The following is a 26,739-nucleotide window of genomic DNA, read 5'->3' as shown; positions in this document are numbered from 1 at the left end:
TTGCGCTGAAACAGAAGCTGCACGCTAGACAGCAGCAACCAGGTACGGGACTGGTGCTCCACATGCATGCTGGGTTCAATCCAAAAGAAAGCTCTAGCAGAGAGAGCCGAGCCAGTGACTCAGTGCTGATTGTGAAACATGGGAAACCACCACAGTGTACAGGAAAAGTCCCATTTCTTTATCATACCAGGACACACTGATGCAGCCCATAATGGAAGCTGTGATTAGAGGACGATGAGGCCTTGAGCTTTTCCTCGTATGAACTAAACTCAACATTCATAGCTCATTAGAAGTTTGACGTTGTTTTGTTTACATGCTAAATCTGTCAGTTTAAAATTAACATAAAATCAAACCTGAAAATTCGCATTTTTTTAATGAAATGTTGCCGTGCTCCGTAAGGGATTTATGTGTGCACATTAATAATTTGTTCAATTCAAATTTCCTCATAATATCTGAATTTAAAATCATAACTCACTCTGATGATGTAACGCCGACACATACATTTTTCTCATTCAAGAAGCGATCCACTCTGATATATGTCACAATAGAAAAAGACACCGTTTCAGTTTCATCTTGACTTTACATTGAGGCTTAGATTAACACATTGATTTCAAGATGAATCATCAAAAGGTTATGTTAAAAAGTTTTTTGTTGACTCGTAGCTGTAAAACTTTATCACACATTATCACCAGATCATCATAACAAAAAGTTATGCTGATCAAAAAATGAAAATAATTGACTCCTTATAGTTGCACAGATATTAATTGGCCTAGCAATGCCTGTTTGCACAAACTGATCTATAGCTGATGAATGCAATGTCAAAACTTAACAGTGCATGCCACGTTTTGTTAAATTCTGCATATAGGGAGCACTACAATTTAAAAACCACTATACAATTTTTTTATCCATTAAGTTGAAAATTGGTATGCATAATCTTTGGTACACATGCCAACACATTCTTTAAATATGTGACCGTGGAGCACAAAACCAGTCATAAGTATCACGGGTATATTTGTAGCAATAGCCAACAACACACTGTATGGGTCAAAATGATCAATTTTTCTTTTATGCCAAAAATCATTAGGATATTATGTAAAGACCATGTTCCATCAAGGTATTTTGTAGATTCCCTACTGTAAATATACAAAAACTTAATTTCTGATTAGTAATATGCATTGCTAAGAACTTCATTTGGACAACTTTAAAGGCGATTTTCTCAATATTTTGATTTTTTTTACACCCTCAGATTCCAGATTTTTAAATAGTTGTATCTTAGCAAAAATATTGTTGTATCCTAACAAACCATACGTCAGTGGAAAGCTTATTTATGTATAAATCACTCAGGAAAATCAGCAAACATGTTCACCAGCAGCCAAATGTCAGCATTTTCTCAATATGAATGACAGATGGCTGTAATATTGATGTTGTCCACTAAATAAGAAATACTGTCTGCTGGGGTTTTTTTAAGCAATGTGAATGGCTCAATATTTCCTGATTGGCTTTTTTAAGTCATGTATTTGTCTAAGCTGTGAATCGAATCCTAACTCTCAGTAACAGTGGAGATTCCAGACTGTTGACTTTGCAGTATAATCACATAATATCTGAAAAGATAAATGCAGTTTTATAAACTATTTGTCTACAAGAACTATTGGTGCTAGGACCCAGATAATCAGCTCTGCAACTATATTTGTGCTTATAATCATGCTCTTGCCAAATACTCAGACCAGGCACGATCGTGAAAGTGAAAGTACAACACTAGTGCGCATTAAAAAATTACTTAAATTCCCCACATTTTAAGAGCAGCTCCCTGAAGCGTGCAAATTAGGCTGCATATGATATCTCCCAATATCAAACATTTTTTTTGGCTTTGTAGCTGTAAGAATTTCTTAGTTCTGTATCATGCTTGAAGATAAAATTGGTTTCTGTTTGCATCGTGAATATTGAGAAAGTAGTTTGATTAGGCAGCACTTTTTGTTTGCAAAACTGTTTTTATTTCTATGCTCAATTTGTGGAAAGGAGTTCAGTTAGGAGGTCACACACAGCTTTAATCAAAAATTGTAAAAGAATATATACAGAAATATATTACTTAATGTAATGATAGTACTACTAATAATAATAAATTTGTTATTAAAACATTATTTTTATTGAATCATGACCAGAGAAAAATTATTTACCAGAAAATTGTAAATACACAACACAGTATTTCTAAAAAAACAAAAATGAAATAAAGTAATAATGAATTATTTATTATAAAATGAATTAATTAGAGATGCTTTTGATTATTAACATTTAATGAAATCATTTAAATGGAATCCAGAAAATTAATGGAACACAGAGAATTTTAGAAAAAATGATAAAATAATGTCATTTTTGCTAAACTTGTAATAAATTGCTGTAGAGCTGCAAAACGGTTAGCCGCGATAAATCGATTCAAAATAAAAAAATTATGTTTATGTTAAAAGCTCATAATTCATGTACAACATAATTCATGTGTTGATTCATACTCATAGAAATCAACTTCAAATTGCACCTGCAGTCATTGAGGATTTCTTAAAAATAATGTATGAAAATCTTGTCTCGTGTCATTCTTGTAAATATCTTGTTCACCCCTGATATATAGTTATTTGATAAATGCCACCAAAAACAACTACGATTTGCCACAATTTTATAAAAAGAAAAGAAAATGCATCTGAGAAATGCATTTATGATGGAAGGCAACGTGACAAAGTGCATTACTGTAAGCCATTTTTGTTACTTTTGTAATAAACTGATGGAAACTATTTTTGGTATGAACATGAAATGTGCCTTCAACACAATGGCAAGGGAGTTGTGGCTTCAGTTTGACCTCGCCTAGATCGTGAAGAACTTATGCCAGAGCAAGAAAAACAAACTCCAGCAAAACAGGCCTGAAGTAGGCCAAAGGGTTTCCAATGAAGGGCACCATGAGTCAGTCAGTTTCTGCGCTCGCTCTGCCCTACACAAGAGCACAAATAACTTTAAAGGGTGAGTCAAAACAAAAAAAAAAAAACATGACAATGTGCTTTCGCTCTGCTGTATTTATCGTACATCATGTTCTGTGCACTTGCATGATGAACACTACTCAAATAATGACTCTGTGTTTTACAGATGAACTTTCTCTTTGATCCAGCCACTCCATGAGAAAACCCCAAACTTCCAGAGCGCTGCAGTCAGAGCCTTCCGGCAGAATCCACGTCTATTCTTTCAAACAACGAGACCTGAACAATGCGGGAGTGTGCAAACACTCACAGCCTGGAAATTCATGAAATTTCCGTGCATCTCACACGCTAGAAATCCCACTGCTGCTCCAACAAAACACACCTCCAACAATCCAAACCAATTTAAACGTCATCACTATGTCCTAAGATTTGGACGGCCATGTGGCATGAAGTTTAGTACAGAATGTAACAGTCAGGCTCTGGAAGTAAAAATCCCATTCATTTTCTCAACAGGGGAACAAGGTTTTTAACAATAACTTACAAACCTATAATGAGCTACGAGGTTGTACATCTGTGGTATATGCTTCTGTTAAAACCATCAGCCTGCATTATTCAGCTTGTATTTTAAATAATCAAGTTTAACAGTGGAATTAGAGGTGAAAAACACAGATGGAAATGCAGAATCCAGTCATAAAAATAAAATCTGCTGTAAGCACAATGTCATGGAATTTGCCAAATTTGGGATAAATAAATCAAACGTTGTCAGTACACTTTAATCAAAACATGATATGGACTAGTGTCTGTGAATTGTAAGCCACAAAAAGACTATTTGTGACTACTTTCTTTGATGGCAAAAATCATTAGGATATTAAGTAAACATCATGATCCATGAAGACATTTTGCAAATTTCCTATCATAAATATATCAAAACTTAAGTTTTGATTTAATGTGCATTGCTAAGAACTTCATTTGGACAACTTTAAAAGTGATTTTCTCAATATTTAGATTTTTTTGCACCCTAAGTTTACATATTTTTAAGTAGTTGTATCTTGGCCAAATATTGTCCTATCCGAACAAGCCTCTGCCGCCTCAATATATGAGTACACAAACACATAAAATAATCAGTAGAACTGCTCTGAGAGTCACTTCATGTGCATTTTACAGTTTCTTTTGAGAAAAACTATGGTCATAAAGGTCTTCACAGCAACCCGTCAAAATAAAAGTTTGGTTCGACTTGAAGAAATTGTGACAGAAATATATTACTTAATGTAACGACAGTACTACTACTAATACTACATGTATTATTAAAACATTATTTTTAAGGAATATTTACAAGAGAAATTATTTACCAGAAAAACATAAATACACACTGTATTTCTGAAAAACAAAAATGAAATAAATAAAGTAATAATCAATATTTCCTTATAAAACCAATTAATTAAAGATTATTAAAATTTTATGAAATTATTAAAATGGAATCCAGAAAATTAATGGACATAATATAGAAAAATAAAAATAAAACTGAGAAAAAAATAGGGCCTTAAAAAAATAATTTTTGTTAAACTTTGTTTCATGATTTCAATTAATCAGACATGCTTTTTGCTGAATATTTTAATTTAACCATTAAAACTGGAAAGAATTAAAATGAGAATTTACGGACGGGATCCAGAAAAAAACAAAACAACAACAGACTTTAGGGGTGGGGGGGAATCAAACAGATTTCACAGGGGCTTACAATACCCATTGTTCCACAAAGAAATCTCCACCAATCAGAGAACTGAAACAAACAAAAAAAGGAAAAAGAAAAAGAGAACCAAAAGAACTCCTAATGCCCGCCTGCTCTCATAGAAACCCTGCGATCTCAACTTACTTATTTACTAAATGTCTGGATCAACACACGTTGGAAGTGAGTGGTCACATACATAGGCAGATGAATATATAAAATAATACAATCATCAAACATTAAACAGCATATACATCAAATATAGCTCATGCTATTAAATGAAATGTCGACTCAGGAAGTGGTTTAGGACTGTGCAATCTCTGGCCATGTTGATGAAAGTGATTGACTCCATATGTGTTTTGATCATTGTTCTGAATCTGATCTTTTTGTTTCATACATGGTTTTTTATGAAACTTACACTTATAGAAAGGATTCAAATGTTGATAATTGTTTTTGTTTTTCTCAAGCAGAGGATTTGTTCTTTCTTTTGACATATTGCATGTTCAGATATTCATATTCTGGGGGCCACGAAATTTTTGTAAAAGTGATTTTTAAAAATGCTGACGGTGGCTGGCAAGGGAAGAAGTTCATCTGATTATTTCATTACTATACTTCTTTTAGTGGAGCCCTTGTGCCCTTGTCTTTTTGTACGATTTTCAAATACTTTTTGCTCCAAATTTGTAATAATGTTGAGATTGACATCATATCTGATTTGGTTTGGTTCATGGCTTATAACTCCTTAATGAAGACTTCCCTATGGAAAAAACGAATGGGAATATAATATATAACAGCTCTAAGGCGTTGCACTGATGTCATTCTGCATGTCTTTTGCAGTGATCCACGCCAAAGTATGTCAGCAGAGTTGAACAAAGCAGATTTTTGAAACGCGTCTACATTTTCTCCTGTCCTAAGATCGCATGGAGTGGGCGGGAAATGAAACAAAAGGAGTGGACTGCGGACACTTCGAGCATTTTGAACTGCTGTTGCATATAGTTTCAAGCACTTGTGTTAAAGATAAAATCATTTTTACATTTCTGTCTGTAACACAAATTGCACTATTGTTCAGCAAACTGAAAACATCACTTGAAATGTGTGGCATAAGATACCACAAAGTAGTGTGTTTTGGTTATATAAAGTGGCTTTATAATCAGCGTGACAGACAGAGCGCTTCCTGTACATCTAGAAACGCGTGGCAGGGGTGTTGCAGCTTCAAGCGGGAGCAGAAATGATTGACGGTGAACACACTTGAACTGCTTGATTTACCAGACTGAAACGTCCTGGGAACACACACAATGGAGCTCTATTTATATCGCTGACAGAGGACACCGTTAGGACAGGATCCGCCCACATTATTAGGGACTGTCCAGGAAAACCAAAGAGACCTAATGTCAGCAACGTGCAAAGCAATGCTGGTTTTTCCTTCCTGAAAGCCTCAAGCCACATGGCAAACATTTTTGCTTTTATTTAACCATGCATTAGCCAAACAAACACAGATACGAGTGCAATCAGCAGAGGTTTGGTGTGATGTCTAATGTACAATCTGGGTCTTGGAGGAAAACCACTAGACCTTTTGATGTAAAATTTAGCATGGGTTTCTAGCAGGACTCCTCACAGGCATGAGTAACCGAGCGCAGCGCTGAGGAGAACACCTAATCCTGGAATCATGAGTCACAGCAGAGAGTGACTTCATTCTGTCCTCATGCTCCGCGAATGAGGCCCTCACTTCACATCCAACTGCCCAATCCACTTAAACTTTACTCACATTCAAACAGGGTTAGTCAACTTTTTTATTTTATTTTTTTTCTCCATGAAGTAGTGTTCTGGAGTTCAGATTAGGGATCGCTGATATTACTGTTTCTCAAATTATTTATATTATTATATGTATTTTATACATTTAAATTACTTATTAAAAATATATTTTAATTAGATTATTTTAACGCACGATTCTTTTAATATTAGATGTCAGATGCTATATCCACAACTAAGTTTTAATTAAGTTTACATTTTTATTTATTTTATCGCCTTTTCACACTATAACAATCAATTATTACTTCATGTGTTTTTTTTTTCCATTAAATGTTTAATAACTTATATCCATGACTGAGTTTAAATTTCCTTTTACATTTTTTTAGACCTTTTGCTTTTATTCTTTTAATATTTTTTAGGGCTGCAAAACATTTAACTGTGATTAAACGCATTTAAAATAAAAGTTTGTTTACATTGTTTATATTAAGGAAAAATGCGTTAAATTTATATACAAAACATTTTATTTGTATGTAATATAATATAAGTATAAATATATGGGTCAAAGACAAAAAAAAGTGTAATACTGCTTTAAACTGTTTTTGTGTTTTCCAAAAAATAATAATAATAATAACAAAATAAAAAATAAAAAGTTTACTGTTTAATTAAATTGCACTTTTGTTTTTCTGAGCACAATATCACACATTTTCCCTTTTTACAACAAAAATCAATTTATGACACATTAAAAGATGAATTACTTTCACCCCAAATAGTAATTAGTTGTAATTCTACATTTTTAAAATTTGCCACTATCCTAGGTTTTGCCGATTTGTCAGTAAGAATTTTACTAGTTTAAAACACAATAAAATTTAATGTGCTCCCTTATACTTTTACATATTTTAGTACAAATCAGAATAAGCATGTTTTTTTACATTTTTACATAAATAGTGAGTCACATTGAATGACAATGTAACATTTTTCCAACCAAATTCTGACATTTTAATCTCCAATATTTGAAACCTTAAAAGTAGACACTTGTGTTTTCTATAGACATAAAATCACTTTCGTATTTTTTTTTACGTGGACATCTTAAGGTCTTTGACCCATATATAAAATAAAATATATACATGTATGTATTTATTTATACATAATAAATATACACAGTACACACACATATAGTATGTAAACACAAACTTTTATTTTAAATGTGATTAATCGCGATTAATCGTTTTGCAGCCCTATTTTTATTACAGCTCATTTATTGACTTTAATTAATTTATTGATTTTTCTTTTACAGATTATCACAACAATAAAACCTAACATGTTTTATGAATATTTTATCATTGTTATTATCGACCCATCGCTATCACAAAACGCACATAAGATGCCCAAAATTGCTCCGTGCGCGTATGAAGCCTTAAAATACAGTAGGCAGCTCACTCCTAAATCCACTTTCATTTCCTCCTCATTTGACTCATGCAAAGTAAGCCCAAAAACGTTGTCTAGTACGCATGCCACTTTCTCAAATAACGTCTTGAAAGCATAATAATGCGTTGAGCATTCGCCATTTGGCAGCCATCGGTGACTTCTGCAAAGCAAGTAACGGTATCAGCAGTGTCCTTTGCCGGTGCAAGACCTTTCTTTTGCAAAGAGTGTGTTCTCTGACTCAACTTGCAATGCTGCGCCGTGACTCTCTACGACAGAGCTGGAAAACACAGTGTGGATCAAATGCAAGAGGCCCGAGCGGCCAGATCTCGTTATGCAAGAGCTTTCTTTACGCACCACAGCCAGTACAGATATTTACCATACGGATCCGTACGCTCCAGAACCCACGGGCGACAAACTCTGGTAGCGCTCCGGCACCTCCCATATGGTCTTGTTGAGCTCCTGTCGATAGAAAGTCGGTCTCTCCTTCTGGGACATTCCTGTAGAGGAGTGGAAACTTCTGCGCTGCTCTCTTGATCTCAGTGCTTGATACAAACAAAAAAACAAAACAACAAAAAACTAACTATACAAAAGCGCAAGCTCCGCGTTCACAATCCTCCCCGCTTGCATGAGAGGACACCGGGCAAATGCACAGACGCGCGCGCTGAAGATCGTGCACAAACTCCGACTCTGATCCTTGAGGAGTCGCTGGGTGGCAAAGCGTGAGATTTCTTCTGCGGATTTCGTTTCTCTCTCTCTTTTTTTTCTTTTTTTTTTCCTGTTACAGGTTCTCCTCTGACGAACACGCTTGACGTCACAGCACAAGGGCAACTCTCGGGACTTCGCTCCAAACCTCGCGAGAGCCAGAATTTTTGTTTTATTATGATTAAAGAATATCAGTACAATCCAGGTTATCCCTTTGTGGTCAAGAGTTGCCATATTAATTTCTTTTCGTTGTAACAAAATGATAGAAATGACAGAACCTATATTTTTTTTGTCTGACTTTCATTCTAAAGACAGTAATCTTGTCCATACTGTGTTATTGCTTTGTCTTCTGGGTAAATTTCACCTTCATAAAGCCAGAACTACATTGTACACCTAACTTTAGATTGTTTTCATCTGATTTAAAGTCTTTTTTTTTTTTTTTTTTGCCTCTTTTAACAATGTGTCCAAACCATTGAACTCAAAGGCTTCTAAAACTTTTAAAATCCTTGAGTCAGTTGTACAACATCTTTGAGTTTTTTTTTTTTTTGTCCGTATGTGTTACATCTTCATTATTGTAATATTTGAATTTGCAATAAAAAAAAAAGAATATCAATATAAGCAACACCAAAACTGAAACAAACATTAACGATATGTAATCAGCGTAGCTGTTTAAATTATGTGAGCAGTAAAATAATATAAAAAATTACATAGCCTTTTTGTTTCAGGATACAGTATGTAGTCTTTCATATAAAAAACATGTTTCCCAGTAATATTAACCCGTTTAATCCCAATTTTTTCCCAGACATGAAAATATCCGAATGATGTGTCATTAGTAACCCTTTGAAATAATCAATCATTATTTAATTTTTTTTGGAAAAGTGTGTGAAAATTTGTGTTTTATTGTGGCATAATGTGTGTACTGAATTAACATATGCAGTAAAAAAAGTTAGATATCTTAGCCCAGCTATTTTAAGCTATTTGATCACATTCTATAGTTGCTATTACGCATAAAAAACCCCTTGTACAACATTTATAGGAATACTGGGATAAAAGACAAATTGTTACTTTTTTGTGTTTATATATATCATCAAATATTTATATTAGTGCTACGAGTATTACAAAATCAATATTGTAACTTATTTGTAACATTTGAAATTTTAATTTAGTGCAACATTTTGTCATTGCAACATTTACTGCTTTACATAAACTGATTTAGTCATGTGCCAATTTGCACTAACCATGTGAAACTGCACATATTTAACTGAGACCTTTTATTTTTTTCCATATTTGCAGAAAGTACACTAAAACATTAAGGTTTTCAAAGCTTTATCAATGAAAAGCTTTTTATTTACGATGGGATTAAATGGGTTAATGACTAATATGCTCTTTCTCTGTCTTTTATTTTCTATTGGGCAATAAAATATGTGATAACATTTCTTAAAATATTCAAATACCAGTTTAAAAACACCTACAAAAATAAAACGTATTGCTTTCATACTTTCCAGAACAAAATAAAAATCTGTCGTATCGTCAATAAACAAAATCCTTATCGGTTATAACAGTATAATAGTACAGTGCTGAATTCGGAATCGCATACTAGTATACTTCTCCTACTACTTACTATTAACACTACTTGCTACGTCACCGTTAGTAAAATGGAACGCTATGATTGGTTCACTCTTAAAAGCGCAGAGAAAAGTACCAGCTTCCACATGGCGTTGTTTGGGAACGACATAAACAAATACTTCACATATTTTTACAGCCATTAAAATCAAAGTGCTTAGTGAAAAGTTAGAATTCAGAATTATTACTCAAACCATCTCAACAGTGATTTAAATATGCTTAAAAGATCCGTTAGATCGCATAACAGTCCAGACTACATGGAAAACATAAAATCCACGGCATCAAATAAAAAAATATAAAGGATTCAAGGTAAAAGGAAAACAACCGAGCAATCACCATTCAAAAGCACAGCTCGAACTTCACCTTTTATTTATCTCATCAGGTAAGTGAACAGAGAAACGAGGATTTTTGAATCTTCGAACCGACTGAATCGATTCGCAAAATGATTCATTGATTCAAAGAGTTCAAAGAACTGCACGCTGAGGACATCTGCCGGACAAACACGTGAGGATGCAAACGAAAACCTCGAAACAAGCATAAACAGTAATAAATGCTTCGGAAATGTATTTATATTATATCAAGGGTGCTTTAATCATGCTTTTTCTCTTATAATAACAGCAGTTAATAATACAATATTTGTGTTTTACTTGTATTTATGGTCTATATCTTCTGACATCTATGAAAACGTAAAATGAGGTAACTGGCTTTCATTAGTTGTTTGCAAAAACTGTGTATGGTAACAAAATTCTACTCACTTGACTACTCACTCTAATATATATATATAGAGAGAGAGAGAGAGAAACCTTCCCACATATTAGTGTTTTGTTGCATAGGGTTTTATATCAAATATTTATTATGATAATGTTTACACATGTTTACAAATATGAACACCCAACAGCTATCATTTCATACATTTACAGGCTGAACGAGAAGATTTACTGAAAGAGGACTTTTGTACTTTTGTACATGATAAGTTGTTGATAGGTTCACATACATTTCAGGACATATATTTGAATGCTTAAATCCAAAAAAAACCATCTTGGCATGTACATGTTTGTGCTGTGTAATAGACACAAACCGCATGAACACAAAAAAGGGACCTTATACATTTAGCATCGTGGAGATGTATTAGAGAAACTTCCTTCCTTCCTTCCTAATTTTTAACTTAAGAGTTGAAAAAGTGAAATTAGCATGGTTAATAAACAGGAAGCTGAAACCCTCATAGGTATATATTTAAGACTGAACTTGTAGTGTATTTCCCCATTGTGATTTTTCCAATAATTTTATATTATCCACATATAATATGAAAGCTTGTCTGTTCAGAGAAGTGAAGACATCTATGTCTGTGATTATTGGTTTTATGTAAGTGTGATTAGCAAACAGACACGTCTTTACAATGAAATCGCATGCCGTAGATCAAGAGGCTTTGCCTTTACATATATTATAAAATTAGAGCATGTATCAAAAAAAGTTGCAAGTTTTGATCTAGTAGCATTACTAAACTAAATCACTTTTAATTTATTTTACGGTGAAAGTCTATGGAAAACCTTTAATTGTTAAATTGTCCCAATAGGTCTCGTATGTTTATTCTAAACATTTGGGGTCAATGAAATAATGACAAAAAGCCATTCACACCACCAAAACCTAAAATCTTGAAGCTCTTAATAAATGACATCTTTATAAAAACAACTTATATTCAAAAATTGCACAAGATAACATTGTTTTTCTGCTTTCTTTACTGTACCCCTCTAAGCCCGAGCAAAAATGTGCATGTTTGAGAGAACGACACGAGAAAAAGATGTGAAGTTTGAATCCATAAGCAGGTGCTTCGTTTTCGGCAGATATTACTGTTTAACCCTGATCTAAGACCGAATTCACCCGAAATCTAATCTTAAGTTAAACGTTTACAAAAATGGAAAGCAGGTCTGAAATGGGTGCTAAACCGCAGGTGGAGTCGGCTCACTGTGCGTCTTCTCCAGTAGCCGGCCGAACCTGCCCGCACTGCGTTTCTATTGGACTTCTGCAGTCCAGAGTCCACAGAGACCCGTTCATCCAGGTCATTTCAGAAAGATCAGGTAAAACGCCATACACACGCAGGACGCCGCCACCACGATGTGGAGCCGTGTGCCTATTACTGCGGCTGCAGAGAACAGAGAAAACATGTGAAACCTCACTGCAACATCATTATCTTCAATACAGATGCAACAGATGACTCACCTTTGTAAAAGACTCCCCAGACACCTTTCTTCTCAGACAGGAGCCAGCTGTTCAGACGAGGGACCTTCTTCAGATACGCACATGTGCAAATGAACAGGAGCCCAAACACAAGAATGCCGTCGAACGAGTACACTGTGAACAAAGAGCACGCCGTTAACCCTCTGTCACGAGCAGTTCAAACGTATGTTTACAAATTGAGATTTACTTGAACTAAAGTGTTTTTGAAAATCATTTTAAGTGGCCTTTAGGAAACTCTGTGTATTTTTTAATGTTTATGACCCAAGGCTCTTAGGCTCAACATAATGCATTTATCTGATAATAAATTTAATTTTGTGTAAAATTTTTAAAATTTAAAATAAATATTTTCTTTATCATTATTTTAAATTATACGGAAAATACACTTTAAAATGTAATTGATTTCTGTGACCAAAGCTGAATTTTCAGCATCATTACTTCAGTCTTCAGTGTCACATGATCTTTCAGAAATCATTAAAAAAAACATTATACATTATTATTAATATAATAATTACTGTACTTTTATTTTGATCAAATAATGCAGTCTTGGAGAGCATACATGGCTTCTTTTAAAACATTAATTATTCGTTTTGACCCGTGTATGTGTTTGTGTGTTATATAATAAAAATGTAAATATAAATAAAAATATTATTTTTTATAATGACAATAACAATTACATATAATTTAACCTATTCTTTTTTTTTTTTTAAACAATTTACGTGATGACATAAACCTTTTAAAATGAAATTTACTTACTAATTAATGGTAATAATTTTTTTAAGGGGAAAAAAAATATTCAAAATACAGAATAACACTGTGTAACGTACCATATTTGTAGAAATATACACTGCAAAAGTGAATTAAATAATTTGTTACACTCAAAGAACAAAATATTTAGGCCTAAATTTAAGAATTCACATTGCATGAAACGTTTCCATCCATTCAGATTAGTTTCAACATAAACTAACACACATAAAATATGATGATAAACTGAATGCGTTTTAAATCCACAAAAACCCTGTTTATATATGAAGAGTTTAGTTTCAAAAATCATGTTTTTTATTGTTAGTTAGCTGTATTATTTAGTTACTTTTAATCAAAATAACCCAACTGAAGTTTGATTGAGATTGAAAAATGAATTCTTCATGTATTTATCACCAGTTAACCCAGTTTCTTTCAATTTCAACTGATCATTGCTTGTTCCACAACTAATCATCATTAACAATGTTCATTCTTATTACCTGATTCAACTTGCTTATTAACTTATCAACAGATTGATGCTAATTCTAAGCAATACGAATAATAATACATTTTGAAGAATATTTAAATGAAATCAAATAGATGCAAATATGTGATAAATTATTATATTTTATTTTATTGTATTAGTTTTTTTAGTACAGAACTCAAATTTCAAGCTTCAAACCAACCAGCTATGTGTGCTCAAACTATTAATATAACAGGGAAAGCACATGATTTGTCGATGACACTTGATAAAACACACAATCTTTACCTAAGCAAAAGAAGAGACTTAACAGATAATATTTTGACTGCAGAGTGTGTTTGTTTACATTTGACAGTAATTAGATGTAAATGCAATGGCTGATGTTCACACAGGGATCAATCAGAGTGAAGCTGTCAGTCTGTTACACTGTTGCATTGTTCACGCTGAACGACCATATTTATAAAAGTACTCAGATGGCATTATGATATCGTACTCGTGTATTATTTAGAAAAATGCAGTGATGTTGAGATAAAGGTTAAACTAGCTGCGGCCCCACAATGAGCCACGTCCACACACACACACTCACACACACTCAGCTGACTGACAGCATTCATCTCTATCCGACGACACACTCTTCCTGCACAAATTAGACAGTTCACCTCATAGTGGTGCTTGCCAAAGGCGAAGCATCACTATTATTATCTCACATACTTATTATTCTTCTTATTTTTCTTCCGTACAAATTTCGGCGCGTAACTCGTCCCGCAGTTTTTGTCACAGACCCATGAAATGGGCGTCAAATCGTGCGGCCTATTCGGGAATGGTGTGCTATGACTTTTATAAGCGATCGGGTGTACGATGTTCGTACACGGGGCGAAAAATCAGCCGAAAAATCCCATAGACAATGCATTGCGGCCAACTTTGAGGGGTCGTAGCGCCGAGCGAGAATTTCGTAGAAACATGCGATTCACCATATCTGGAGAGGTTTGCAAGCTGTGCGAGAACATACCTCACAGTGGGCTATAAGTTGTACCCCTGGGGCGCAAGAGCCCCCCAAAGTGGCCCCATTGACATACTATGGGGAGGGACGGCCCATGAAAAGCATGTGTTTTTCCTACTATGGTAATTTACATAGGAATTTTGCATTGAACATAACTCTGGATCAGGATGTCATAGAGACATGGGGGAGGGCTCATTTAACTCAGCCAACCAATCAGACTCTCAGGATCACTGTGAAGCCGTCAAGCCACGCCCTAGCAACCATTTAGAGCACCCTAGCAACTGATCCCATAGACTGCCATTATAAAAGCCCAGATGAATATCTTTGGGTCACAGTGTCATAGAGACACGGGGGTGGGCTCATTTGACTCAGGGCAGTTAACAGCCAATCATGAATCACCATACACACTTCCTAGCCACGCCCTAGCAACCACTATCGAGCACCCTAGCAACGAAACCCACACAGACATATCTTCAAATCTGAATGTCATGGGGACATGGGGGTTGATCTATATCATTCATACCGACAAGCAGCCTTTGGAGTGTCATCATTGGTAGCTGCCAAGCCACTCCCTAGCAACCAAACAGAGTACCCTAGCAACCATCTAGCAAGTCCTATATCTCTACATCAGAACATCGTAGAGACAAGGGACTTGGTTCTTTTGGTTCATGCTAGGAAATAGGAATCCTTAAGATGCTAGTCATGCTAGCAGTGAAGAGCTACATGCTAATAGTGATTAGCTAAGTGTTAAATCAGGCTAAGAACTCTATAAAACTCCATAGTAATGATCTGTGACAACTAGTAACTGCCTAACAACACTCTAGCAACCACCCCAAGTACCTTAGCAACCGCCCTAGCAACCACCCCAAATACCCTAGCAACCGCATAGCAACACCCTAGCAACCGCCCCGGTTACCCTAGCAACCACATAGCAACACCTTAGCAACCACCCTGGGTACCTTAGCAACCGCCCTAGCAACCACCCCGAGTACCCTAGCAACCGCATAGCAACACCCTAGCAACCACCCCGGTTACCCTAGCAACCACATAGCAACACCTTAGCAACCACCCTGGGTACCCTAGCAACCGCCCTAGCAACCACCCCGAGTACCCTAGCAACCACATAGCAACACCTAGCAACCACCCTGGGTACCCTAGCAACCGCCCTAGCAACCACCCCGAGTACCCTAGCAACCGCATAGCAACACCCTAGCAACCACCCCGGTTACCCTAGCAACCGAATAGCAACAACCTAGCAACCACCCCGGTTACCCTAGCAACCGCATAGCAACACCTTAGCAACCACCCTAGGTACCCTAGCAACAACCCTAGCAACCACCCAGAGTACCCTAGCAACCGCATAGCAACACCCTAGCAACCACCCCAGTTACCCTAGCAACCGCATAGCAACACCCTAGCAACCACCCCGGTTACCCTAGCAACCGCATAGCAACACCTTAGCAACCACACTGGGTACCCTTGCAACCGCCCTAGCAACCACCCCGAGTACCCTAGCAACCGCATAGCAACACCCTAGCAACCACCCCGGTTACCCTAGCAACCGCATAGCAACACCTTAGCAACCACCCTGGGTACCCTAGCAACCGCCCTAGCAACCACCCAGAGTACCCTAGCAACCGCATAGCAACACCCTAGCAACCACCCCGGGTACCCTAGCAACAGCATAGCAACACCTTAGAAACCACCCTGGGTACCTTAGCAACCGCATAGCAACACCCTAGCAACCACCCCTGTTACCCTAGCAACCGCATAGCAACACCTTAGCAACCACCATGGATTCCTTAGCAACCGCATAGCAACACCTTAGCAACCACCCTGGGTACCCTAGCAACCGCCCTAGCAACCACCCCGAGTACCCTAGCAACCGCATAGCAACACCCTGCAACCACCCCGGGTACCCTAGCAACCGCATAGCAACACCTTAGCAACCACCCTGGGTACCATAGCAACCGCCCTAGCAACCACCCCAAGTACCCTAGCAACCGCATAGCAACACCCTAGCAACCACCCTGGTTACCCTAGCAACTGCATAGCAACACCTTAGCAACCACCCTGGTTACCCTAGCAACCCCACAGCAACACCCTAGCAACCGAGAGCCGAGTTTTGCCACGGCAAGCACCACTCACATTTTCTTCAGGAAATGTACATATCTTCCTCCTAGAGTTTTCAAGCTAGAACCACCAAACTCGGCCCAGACCTTCAGGCTGGTCTGACTCGGTGTGCTGTATCTTTTCAGACTGATCCGGCTTACAGTTTTCGTAAACCAGACTATGAAAACCACCAAAAATCCCATAGACTTACATTGACAGAATGTTCAAATGAGCAACACTATTCAAACTCCAACTGACAAAATTCAAATCTAAACTCCCAGAATCCCTTGAGACTCACTCAAGCTTCCCTTCTACGTACTATTTCTAATCAATTTAGACTCATTTAAGCTTCCACTCTAATATTTCTAATATTTCTAATCTATCTAGCTATCTAAATCATGCTAGCAACATGCTAGTAACATGCTAATCATGCTAACATCATGCTAATAACTTGCTAATCATGCTAGAAACATGCTAGCAACTTTGCTAATCATGCTAGAAACATGCTAGCAACTTTGCTAATCATGCCAGAAACATGCTAATCATGGCAGAAACATGCTAGCAGGTTTGCTAATCATGCTAGAAACATGCTAGCAACTTTGCTAATCATGCTAGAAACCTGCTAGCAACATGCTAATCGTGCTAACAACATGCTAGTAACATGTTAATCATGCTAGCAACATGTTAACAACAAGCTAGTAACGTTATTCATGTAAAAAACATGCTAATCAGGCTGGAAACATGCTAATAACTTGCTAATCATGCTAACAACATTCTAGTCATTTGCAAATTATGGTAACAACATGCCAATCATGCTAACAACATTGTAATCAGCCTATAAAACTACAAGCAATAAGCTAATTATGCTAAAACATGTTAACAACATGTTAAATCATGTAAGCAATGTGTTAAATCATGCTAGCTGCTTCCATACGTTTACAACTGCTTCAAACTTTCAGGCTAGGCTTTCTCAAGCCAACTTAAAGTTTGTTCTCAAACTTTACTCATCTAGTTATAATATTATTATAATTGTATTTTTCAGTTCATCTGAATGGATGCGCAGCGTACTTGTATTTGACGAGCTGTAAACTCTAGTGTGAAGGTACACGACTAGCCGTCGCTTTGTCTCACACACACGCAAAGAAAGACACAGAGCGACAGTCTTATACCACGCAGAATTGACGCGCTACGTGTAAACGATATTCTTTGTTGTATTTTCCTCTTAAAACAACGGAGCTCCTTTGGAATACTTCAGCTTTTAAGAACTGCTGGTTTCTTCAGTAGTAGGCGGAGCTAATGTGCAAACAGCAATCTCATTGGCTGGCGCTCACCTTTTATCGTCCCTGTTTTGATTACAGCAAATCAGTTAGAGCGAACGCAGACGACGTGATTAATATTCATGAACTCAGCAGCTCATTAAACCTTAGTGTGTTTAATATTGTTATTAATAGTAGAATTCGTGGTAGTAACAAGACGTTCATAGAAACACTAAATTACAAACAATATCAGCACCAGTCCTAAGTTCAGTCAACATGACAAACATGCATTCATACATGCTTATTCTAATTACTAAAGTTCTAATGGCTAAAGTTGAATGCTAATTATAATTATAATATTATATCAGATATTTAATATTAGTCTGGTGAGTAAACTAAAAATGTAATTAATTTTATTAAAATTTCATTCATTTAACATATTTAATATTGGGGTCATCCAAGTTATTTAATATATTTAATTTTTTTTTTTTTTTTTTAAAAGCAACACAATAGTTACTTTCCCTGGTAATTAGTTACTTTTATAATGATGTAACTCTGTTATGTAACTCTGTTACTAACTCACTTACTATTTGTGAGAAGTAACTAGTAACTATAACTAATTACTTTTCAAAGTAACATTCCCAACACTGCCCACAACAACATTAAAATAGTGTAGATTAGTGTACAATGTTTTATATTTATTTTATAGTTATATTAAATTAGATTTTTTTTTTTTTTAAGTAACGCAATAGTTACTTTGCCTGGTAATCAGTTACTTTTATAATGATGTAACTCAGATACTAACTCAGTTACTATTTGTGAGAAGTAACTAGTAACTATAACTAATTACTTTTTTAAAGGTACGTGCCCAACACTGATTATTACTAATAATAATTTGTTTGCTAAAATAAGATATTATAATACTACTACTAATAAAATATATAATCAAATATAATTTTATATAATATATAAAATAAAGTGAATAACTATAATCACTAAATCGTGATTTGAGTAATTGTTAACTCTTTACCAAGTAAAGCTCACAAACAAACCTTTTAAAAGTAATGCATTACAATATTGCGTTACTCCCTAAAAAGTAACTAATTACGTTACTTAGTTACTTTTTATGGAAAGTAATGCGTTACTTTAGTTTTGCGTTACTTTTTAAATCTGGGCAGGGCTTGCTTGTTTGTTTTTAATATAAAAAGTTCTATTTTTGGCAAATGTAAAAGCCTTTTCACACCTTGAGAAAAGTAAATTCACGTCTGTACAGTAGACCGCAGAAGAAAAAAAAAGTCAACTCTTCAGCAATAAAAAAAAAAGGAAAACAAATGTTAGATTATCTTGAGTAATTTTTGCTTATTAGTATGGTTGAATTGGATCATCGAAGGTCGACAGCAAAGACGTCAGTTAATAAAATGGGATTAAATGCATTAAGGATATTTGTATTATCTAACATATACAGTGCCCTCCACTAAAATTGACACCCTTGGTAAATATGAGCAAAGACAGCTATGAAAATAAATCTGCTTTGATTATCTTTATGATCTAACATTCAAAAAATTCACAAAATGCTAACCTTTCATTGAAGTAAAACAATTAAAAGTGGGGGGGAAACTTACGTTATGAAATACATGTTTTTCTCATATGCATGTTGGGCACAATTATTGGCACACTTAGAAATTATAATGAATAAAATATCTCTTAAGTATATTCCCATTCATATTTGCATTTATTTAGCACACTAGAATGACTAGGAGTATGATATTGTCCAGCAATAACTTCCTGTTTCACAGGATTATAAATATGAGGAGCACAAAGGCCAGATTTCCTTAATCATCCATCACAAGGAATAAAACCGAATAATATAGTTCTGATGTGCAGAACAAGATTGTTGTGCTTCACAAAATAGAAGGTGGCTGTAAGAAAAGAGCTAAGAGATTGAAAATCCCAATTTCCATCATTAGGACAATAATTAAGAATTCCAATCAACTAAAGATGTTACAAATCTGCCTGGAAAAGGACGTGTGTCTATATCGTCCTAATGCATGGTGAGGAGGAGAGTTTAAGTGTCCAAAGACTCTCCAAGGATCACAGTAGGAGAATTGTAGAGATTAGTTGAGTCTTGGGGCCAAAAGACTAAAAAAAAAAATTCAAACAGCCCCTACATCACCACATGTTGTTCAGGAGGGTTTTAAGAAAAATCCTCCTTGCTCATCTAAAAACAAACTCCAGCATATTCAGCTGTCAGACACAACTTGAATTTCAAATGGGACTGGCTTCTGTGGTCAGATGAAACTAAAAAAAAGAGCTTTCTGGCAGCAAACACTCAAGATAGGTTTGGTACAAAAAGTACCCCATGCCCACGGTTAAATATACTGCAGGATCTTTAATGCTGTGGGCTTATTTTCCTGCCAGAGGTCCTGGACATCTTGTTCAGATACATGGCATCATGGATTCTAGCAATTACCAACAGATCAAAAATATAAACCTGACTGCATCTGTTAGAGGTTCTATAATGAGCTGTGGTTGGATCTTCCATCAGGACATTGATCCAAACATCAAAATCAACACAAAAATGTGTCACTGAGCATAAAATGAAGCTTCTGCCATGGCCGTCCCAGTTGCCTGACCTGAACCCTATAGAAAATGCGTGAGGTGAACTTAAGAGAAGAAGCACCAGCATGGAGCTGGGAAACTAAAGGATCTGAAGAGTTTCTGTTTGAAGGAATGGTCTCTGATCTCTTGTCAGGTGTTCTCCAAACTCTTCAGACATTAAAGAAGAAAACACAGAGCTGTTATCTTGAATAAAGGACATTGCAATAATTGGGTGCCAATAATTGTGGTCAACATGAAGTACAGAAAAACATTTATTTCATAAAAAGATTTTCCCCCTGCTTTCCATGGTTTTACTTAAATGATAGGTTAGAATATTGTGAATTTTTTGAATGAAAGATTAAAAGGATAAACAATGCAGATTTATTCTTACAGCCACCTTTGCTCATATTTACCAAGGGTGCCAATATTAGTGGAGGGCACTGTATATTCTGAGTTGAATTTCACTGTTTTTGAGGAATACTGAATCTGTTTTTTGTGAGTGAGATGAATTAATGCATGTTCACATTTATTCTAGAACTAACATTACTCCTGATTTCTCTCAACATGGGGACAGGAGAGCTTTTAATCAGTAAATGGGGGGGAAAGTAACTGGCCTTACTCATTTGAAAAAAGTAACTCAGATATTTTCTTGTCAATTAAAAAGTAATGCGTTACTTTACTAGTTATTTGGAAAAAGTAATAATACTACATAACTCGTCTTACTTGTAATGCGTTACCCCCAACACTGGTGACTTCAATATTAGGTCAATGCTGAATGCAGCTGATATCCACAGTGACACAGACACGAGTGTTTCCCACCGTCTCTAACCGCATCCTGGCAGGGGCTCTCAATGACAATGTAGTTGGCAGGAGAAGGAGAGCATAAGGTGCCCTCAGCTGTCGTCTGACAGACTTGGCAGCCGCTGTGTTGGCATGTTTTATTTGTGTGTGTATGTCCTAATGCCAGTGCCACACTTACAATGAGCTGTTAAGCTGTTAATGTCTACCTCAACTCTATCATGGTTTCTTAAACCATTAGTGGTACAATTGTTCTTCTGTTATCATAAAACAACATGTGGACATTTAGAAGACTCTATGAATCTTGTTCCACATGCTCAGCAAATATGATTCACCAGTAGGTCTTATTTTGGCTTCATTTTTCTAAACAACAAAGCAGGCTGCTTCTAAGTGGGATTGAACCTTTATGTAATCCACCATCTGTCGGGCAATGGGCATCATCCAGTCCAATCGTTCCTCCTACCTGAGGTGTATTAAGCAGGTAATCTGATGCCATTAGTTGCATCAAGCTGTGGAGCAACCAGCTTTACCTTTAAAACTGTACGTTGTGCACTTGAGAAGCGTGCCGCTTCCTCCTTTAGCTCAGTATGCTGCTATATTACAAAACACAGGTAAGACCTGCTTACAGACTTCATTACTTCATGTAAGGGACCACATGCTTTCTTAGAAATGATTTTTAGTTATTTTAAATGTAAATCTGTGACTGGAATATTAGTTAAAATAATTTATTTTTACACGGATAACATGTATTTTCGAATTTCATGCCTTAATTTAGATCATTTGTGAAAATTGTTTTATTTACTTTTAAAATAATTATATTGTTATTAGCAGTAGTAGTAGTAGTAGTATTGTTATTGTTTACAATGTTTTAATTAAAACATTAAATTATTCTTTAAAATAATTTATATTGTATTGTTATGTCATTTAATAATAAATTAAAAAAAAGAACTGAATAACCTAAAACAGCAACAGCCCCAAATGACATATCTTTCTGATTGTAATGCTTTTCTTTTTCTTTTTGTTGTCTGGCTACTTTGATTTGTTTTTATGTTAGTAAATAAATTAAAAAAAATATTAATATCAATATATAAAACATGAATGGTACATTTGTAGAATATGGTACAACAATCACATATAAAACAAAAAATAGAAAATAAACAATTTTAACAGAAATAATACACTTAACATCTGATTCATCATTTTTTGTTTTTTTAAGGTTATTTCACAAAGAATGGGACACAAGAATCAGAGAACAGGTATTTTTTTTTTTAGCACTTTATGATTTTTTTTTTCTCAAAAAAAAAACAAAAAACTTCATAACCTCATTTTCCACATCCATCAGAAAGCTCCAGCTGTGTGACTACTGCATCTCAGCAGACTACTGAAGACCAGGACAATCTTATCCGCCCGAAGAAACCGCCCAACCCTGTTCTGGAGTCTTCCAGTCGTAGAGTTTTACATCGTGAACTGCTAGTCAGCCACAGATGGTGAGTTAGAATCGACGACAGCCCATCCTGTTCATTTATAACACCAGACGGTTTCTCGGATGACTTGATAACCATGGAGAAATTAGCAGGCTATTACGATTGACTCACACAAAACAGGGCGCTTCTAAGATTTGGTGTGTGGTGAGGCTGTGTTTTCATTTATGTGTGGATGAGTTAAGGCCAATTCCCAGGGATCAGAGCATCTGCCGTCTGAACACAATCACCACAGACCTCCATTAGCTCATGGGACAGAGGATCTACAGGCCACTGATCTGACCTACAGCTAGAAAACAATGCCAGCAGGATCATCTCTTATTGAGTGTGTGTGAGCTCGTAATGACATCTGAACATCATATGCACAAAAGTATAAGGTAAATTGGACAAATTCCCCCTGCACATTTAAACTAAATTCATTACAGCTGCCACAAATTAAGTGAAAATTAAATTAAAAGTGTTGACTGCTTAATTTAGATCTGCTTATATTGCATCATACTTTTTAACAGCATTGAGTTTTATAACCAATCACACATGATTCTGTTGAGCTTAGGAATGGAATAAACCGTTCTGATTAGTCATCGCTGAAATGGCAGCGGTGTATTCAGTGAGCAGATGTATAATAAAAAGAGGCAGATTTCACAGTGTAGACAGCTTCATTGATTCTAACAGTCTTATTAAAATACTTTATGAAATGACACTCATATTTGGTATTTTCTTAAAAACACTGGTTTATGATAAAATATTACACTAATATCAAGCTTTATGGTTTCTCATTTAGTTTCCATATTTGTAATTATATTAAATATTTTAGATTCCTAATTATAGTGTAAACTCAATCAAGAGAGAGATAAATACAGTTGAGGTCAAAAGTTTACATACACCTTGCAGAATCTTCAAAATATTAATTATTTTGCAAAAATAAGAGATCATACAAAATGCATGTTATTTTTTTTAGTATTGACCTGAATAAGATATTTCACATAAAAGATGTTTACATATAGTCCACAAGAGAAAATAATAGTTGAATTTATAAAAATGACCAATGACTCTTTTGACTCGTTTAAAAGTTTACATACACTTGTTGACTGTTTAGAAGGAAAAACCATGCATTAAGAGCCGGGGGGTGAAAACGTTTTGAATTTGAAGATCAGGGTAGATTTAACTTATTTTGTCTTCTGAAAAACATGCAAGTATATTCTGTAGCTTCTGAAGGGCAGTACTAAATGAAAAAAATATGATATTTAGGAAAAATAAGATAAATGTTCACATCTCCATTCTGTTCAAAAGTTTTCACCTCCCGGCTCTTAATGCATGGTTTTTCCTTCTGGAGCATCAGTGAGTGTTTGGATCTTCTGTAATAGTTGCATATGAGTCCCTCAGTTGTCCTCAGTGTGAAAAGATGGATCTCAAAATCATACAGTCACTGCTGGAAAGGGTTCAAATACACAAAAATGCTGAAAAACCAAAGAATTTGTGGGACCTGAAGGATTTTTCAGAAGAACAGTGGGCAGTTTAACTGTTCACGACAAACAAGGGACTCATGAACAACTATCACTAAACAAAAAACACAGCTGTGGATCATTCAGGAACAACACAGTCTTGAGAATCAAGTGTATGTAAACGTTGGAACAGGGTCATTTTTATAAATTCAACTATTATTTTCTCTTATGGAAATATATATTATTTATATTCTCTTTTCTCTACTTTTTTTTTAACTGAGATTTATACATCATCTTTTGATAGCACAATATTTGACCGAGATACAACTATTTGCAAATCTGGAATCTGAGGGTGCCAAAAAATATATTACTAATGAAAAATTATGTTTTGATATATTTACAGTAGGAAATGTATTAAATATCTTAATGGAACATGATCTTTAATTAATATTCTAATAATTTTTTGCATAAAAGAAAAATCGATAATTCTGCCCCATACAGTGTATTTTTGGCTATTGTTACAAATGTAACTGTGCTACTTATGACTAGTTTTGTGGTCAAGGGTCACATATGTAAACCTCTCAAATATCTTATTCAGGTCAGTACTAAATGAATAACATGCATTTTGTAAAATTATTTTGGTAAAATAATGAACATTTTGCAGATTCTGCAAGGTGTATGTAGACTTTTGACCTCAATTGTACGTTTGCGAGTTTTCAAGCAATTAATTTCTACAGTATTACATGAATCACTAGAATGAGTCGGTACTAATAAACACGACTTCTTATTGGAAACTGTGTTTGCAGGGGTCTCCTGCCTGAAGAGAAGCCGGAGCTGAAGCGGGTGATGGAACAGAGGAGACTGGAGCAGCAAAGAGAACGAGAACAAGCCGCACAGCCGCCGTCAGATCTGGAGCAACAGCTGCACAAGAGACGACAAAAACTCTTGGCGGTACGTGCTCACAGGGATGCACGATTGAGGCCTTTAACGCTGGTGTCAGTGAATCATGACGTGTGAACTACGATGACAACAATGGCACAATAAGAAATAAGAAACAGTTTTAAAAAAATCTTACTGACCCAAAACTTTTGAACAATGATGTACCATTTAAATAAGCTTTAAAGACCCTGTAAAAACAAGATATTTCAATTCTGTATTATTAGCATTTAGGAGACTCATCAGAGCTGTGATTCTCTCCTTACAGTACGAGCAGGAAGAGCTGAGGCGCAGACAGGACCTACAAAACACGCCAGAGTTTGTTCGAGTGCGGGACAACCTGAGGCACATCACCGTCACAGGATACTGAACCAACAGAATGACAAAAATCCACTTCTTCAACGAACAGCTTTTTTTTCCATCAGAGGGAATCATTATTATCAATTATCATTATTGACTGGCATTTTGTGTGTGCCCTCTCACTGACTGAGCGTTTGCACTTACATCACGATTTGGTCAGTTACCCGGATGTGCGGCCATACTGACGATACATATCATATAAACAATAGCATGGATTGTATGGTTAATGTAATACTGAATCTAATGTACTACTGTTCTGCTAATATATTCTGTCTAAACCATGAAAAAAACATGTGTGAAAGTTGTGAAAACACATAGAAAAGGAATTGAGCAGGAAAGGGCGCATGGTTTTGACAAACTAAAATTAAAAGGTAGTAAAGATATGTACAAGCAATATTAAGATATTTACATAATATTTCACCTACCGGAGAGGAAATGATAAAAACAAACACGAATGCGGTCAAGATTCTTACCTTGGAAATCCTGGTTCGGTTTGTCTATTTTTTTTTTTCACTCTCCTTCTTGATTTGTTATAACTTTTGGCAGTCTGTAGTACTCCAAATGCTTTTTCCGGTCCGACTGATTAGTACAGCTCAAAACATGACAATAAATGACCATTTTCAGTAGCAATAATCAGCAATATTTGCATATGGCCGATGGATGACGCGCCGTGAAAAACACTTTATACATGAAATCATTTGGGTTTTAAAGTGTGCAAATGGCTTTTTGTATCATCATCCAGGGTATAAAACTTTTAGGTTGTTTTTTCCCCCCCAAGCTGAGGTTGTCAGTTTTGCAGAGAATCCTTAACCACTCTCCAACCATAAGTCTGATGACGAGGAACTCCTGTCTGCTATTCAATATTGTTTCGCATGGACGTTTCAGAATAATTTTTTGTTGAGATTAGCAAAACTTTGCAGACAAATTAGGTCCACTGCACCGTTATCAATAGTGTAGTGATGCATAAAGCACCACTTTCAAACTAAGTAGCTTCATATGTGACCCTGGACCACAAAACCAGTCGTAAGTAGCATGGGTATATTTGTAGTGATAGCCAACAATACATTGTATGGGGCAAAATTACTGATTTTTCTTTTGTGCCAAAAAATATTAGTATATTAAATAA

At 35.6% G+C, this 26,739-nt stretch overlaps 3 protein-coding genes and 1 long non-coding RNA gene across 11 annotated transcripts in view; 1 reads left to right on the top strand and 3 right to left on the bottom strand.

The window, feature by feature from the left end:
• The window catches only part of mapk14b (mitogen-activated protein kinase 14b), a 33,710-nt gene extending 25,038 nt beyond the window's left edge, over nucleotides 1-8,672 (bottom strand). The window contains 1 exon segment of the mRNA XM_051122692.1: nucleotides 8,228-8,672. Within this exon segment, the coding sequence (XP_050978649.1) occupies nucleotides 8,228-8,346 (119 nt within the window). The 5' untranslated portion in view covers nucleotides 8,347-8,672.
• A 2,642-nt stretch (nucleotides 8,673-11,314) lies between these two features.
• Nucleotides 11,315-12,565, bottom strand: tmem167b (transmembrane protein 167B; the record flags this gene model as incomplete). The annotated part of the gene is made up of 2 exons (XM_051123380.1): nucleotides 11,315-12,316; nucleotides 12,394-12,565. Coding segments are annotated over 2 exons (255 nt in total), but the record flags the coding sequence as incomplete, so codon positions are not given.
• A 2,071-nt stretch (nucleotides 12,566-14,636) lies between these two features.
• LOC127173439 (uncharacterized) lies at nucleotides 14,637-16,526 on the bottom strand. 8 transcript variants are annotated; one of them, XR_007828757.1, is made up of 4 exons: nucleotides 16,454-16,526; nucleotides 16,001-16,086; nucleotides 15,590-15,763; nucleotides 14,637-15,470 (listed from the first exon to the last, which is right to left on the bottom strand). It is a non-coding gene; the product is annotated as an uncharacterized LOC127173439 (long non-coding RNA). The 8 variants fall into 8 exon arrangements; XR_007828756.1 differs by lacking the exon at nucleotides 14,637-15,470 and adding an exon at nucleotides 16,163-16,205 and having other exon boundaries at nucleotides 15,543-15,763; XR_007828761.1 differs by lacking the exons at nucleotides 14,637-15,470; nucleotides 16,454-16,526 and adding exons at nucleotides 16,163-16,205; nucleotides 16,325-16,400 and having other exon boundaries at nucleotides 15,543-15,763.
• Nucleotides 16,527-21,903: 5,377 nt separating this feature from the next.
• On the top strand, nucleotides 21,904-26,717 carry si:ch211-160o17.6 (protein FAM107B). The gene is made up of 5 exons (XM_051123329.1): nucleotides 21,904-22,005; nucleotides 22,611-22,650; nucleotides 22,737-22,881; nucleotides 25,124-25,268; nucleotides 25,522-26,717. The coding sequence occupies exons 1-5, from the start codon at nucleotides 21,982-21,984 to the stop codon at nucleotides 25,621-25,623; spliced, it is 456 nt and encodes a 151-aa protein (XP_050979286.1). The 5' UTR covers nucleotides 21,904-21,981; the 3' UTR covers nucleotides 25,624-26,717.
• Nucleotides 26,718-26,739: the final 22 nt, after the last annotated feature.

This window comes from Labeo rohita, chromosome 11 (assembly GCF_022985175.1).
Source record: "Labeo rohita strain BAU-BD-2019 chromosome 11, IGBB_LRoh.1.0, whole genome shotgun sequence".
NCBI lineage: Eukaryota > Metazoa > Chordata > Actinopteri > Cypriniformes > Cyprinidae > Labeo > Labeo rohita.
This window is presented reverse-complemented; position numbering and strand designations above follow the sequence as displayed.

Coding starts and splice junctions, on each gene's coding strand:
- si:ch211-160o17.6 (XM_051123329.1), top strand. CDS start 21,982: ATGCTGCTATATTACAAAACACAG. Junction 22,651..22,736: donor ACACAAGAATCAGAGAACAG/GTATTTTTTTTT, acceptor CACATCCATCAG/AAAGCTCCAGCTGTGTGACT. Junction 25,269..25,521: donor GACGACAAAAACTCTTGGCG/GTACGTGCTCAC, acceptor CTCTCCTTACAG/TACGAGCAGGAAGAGCTGAG.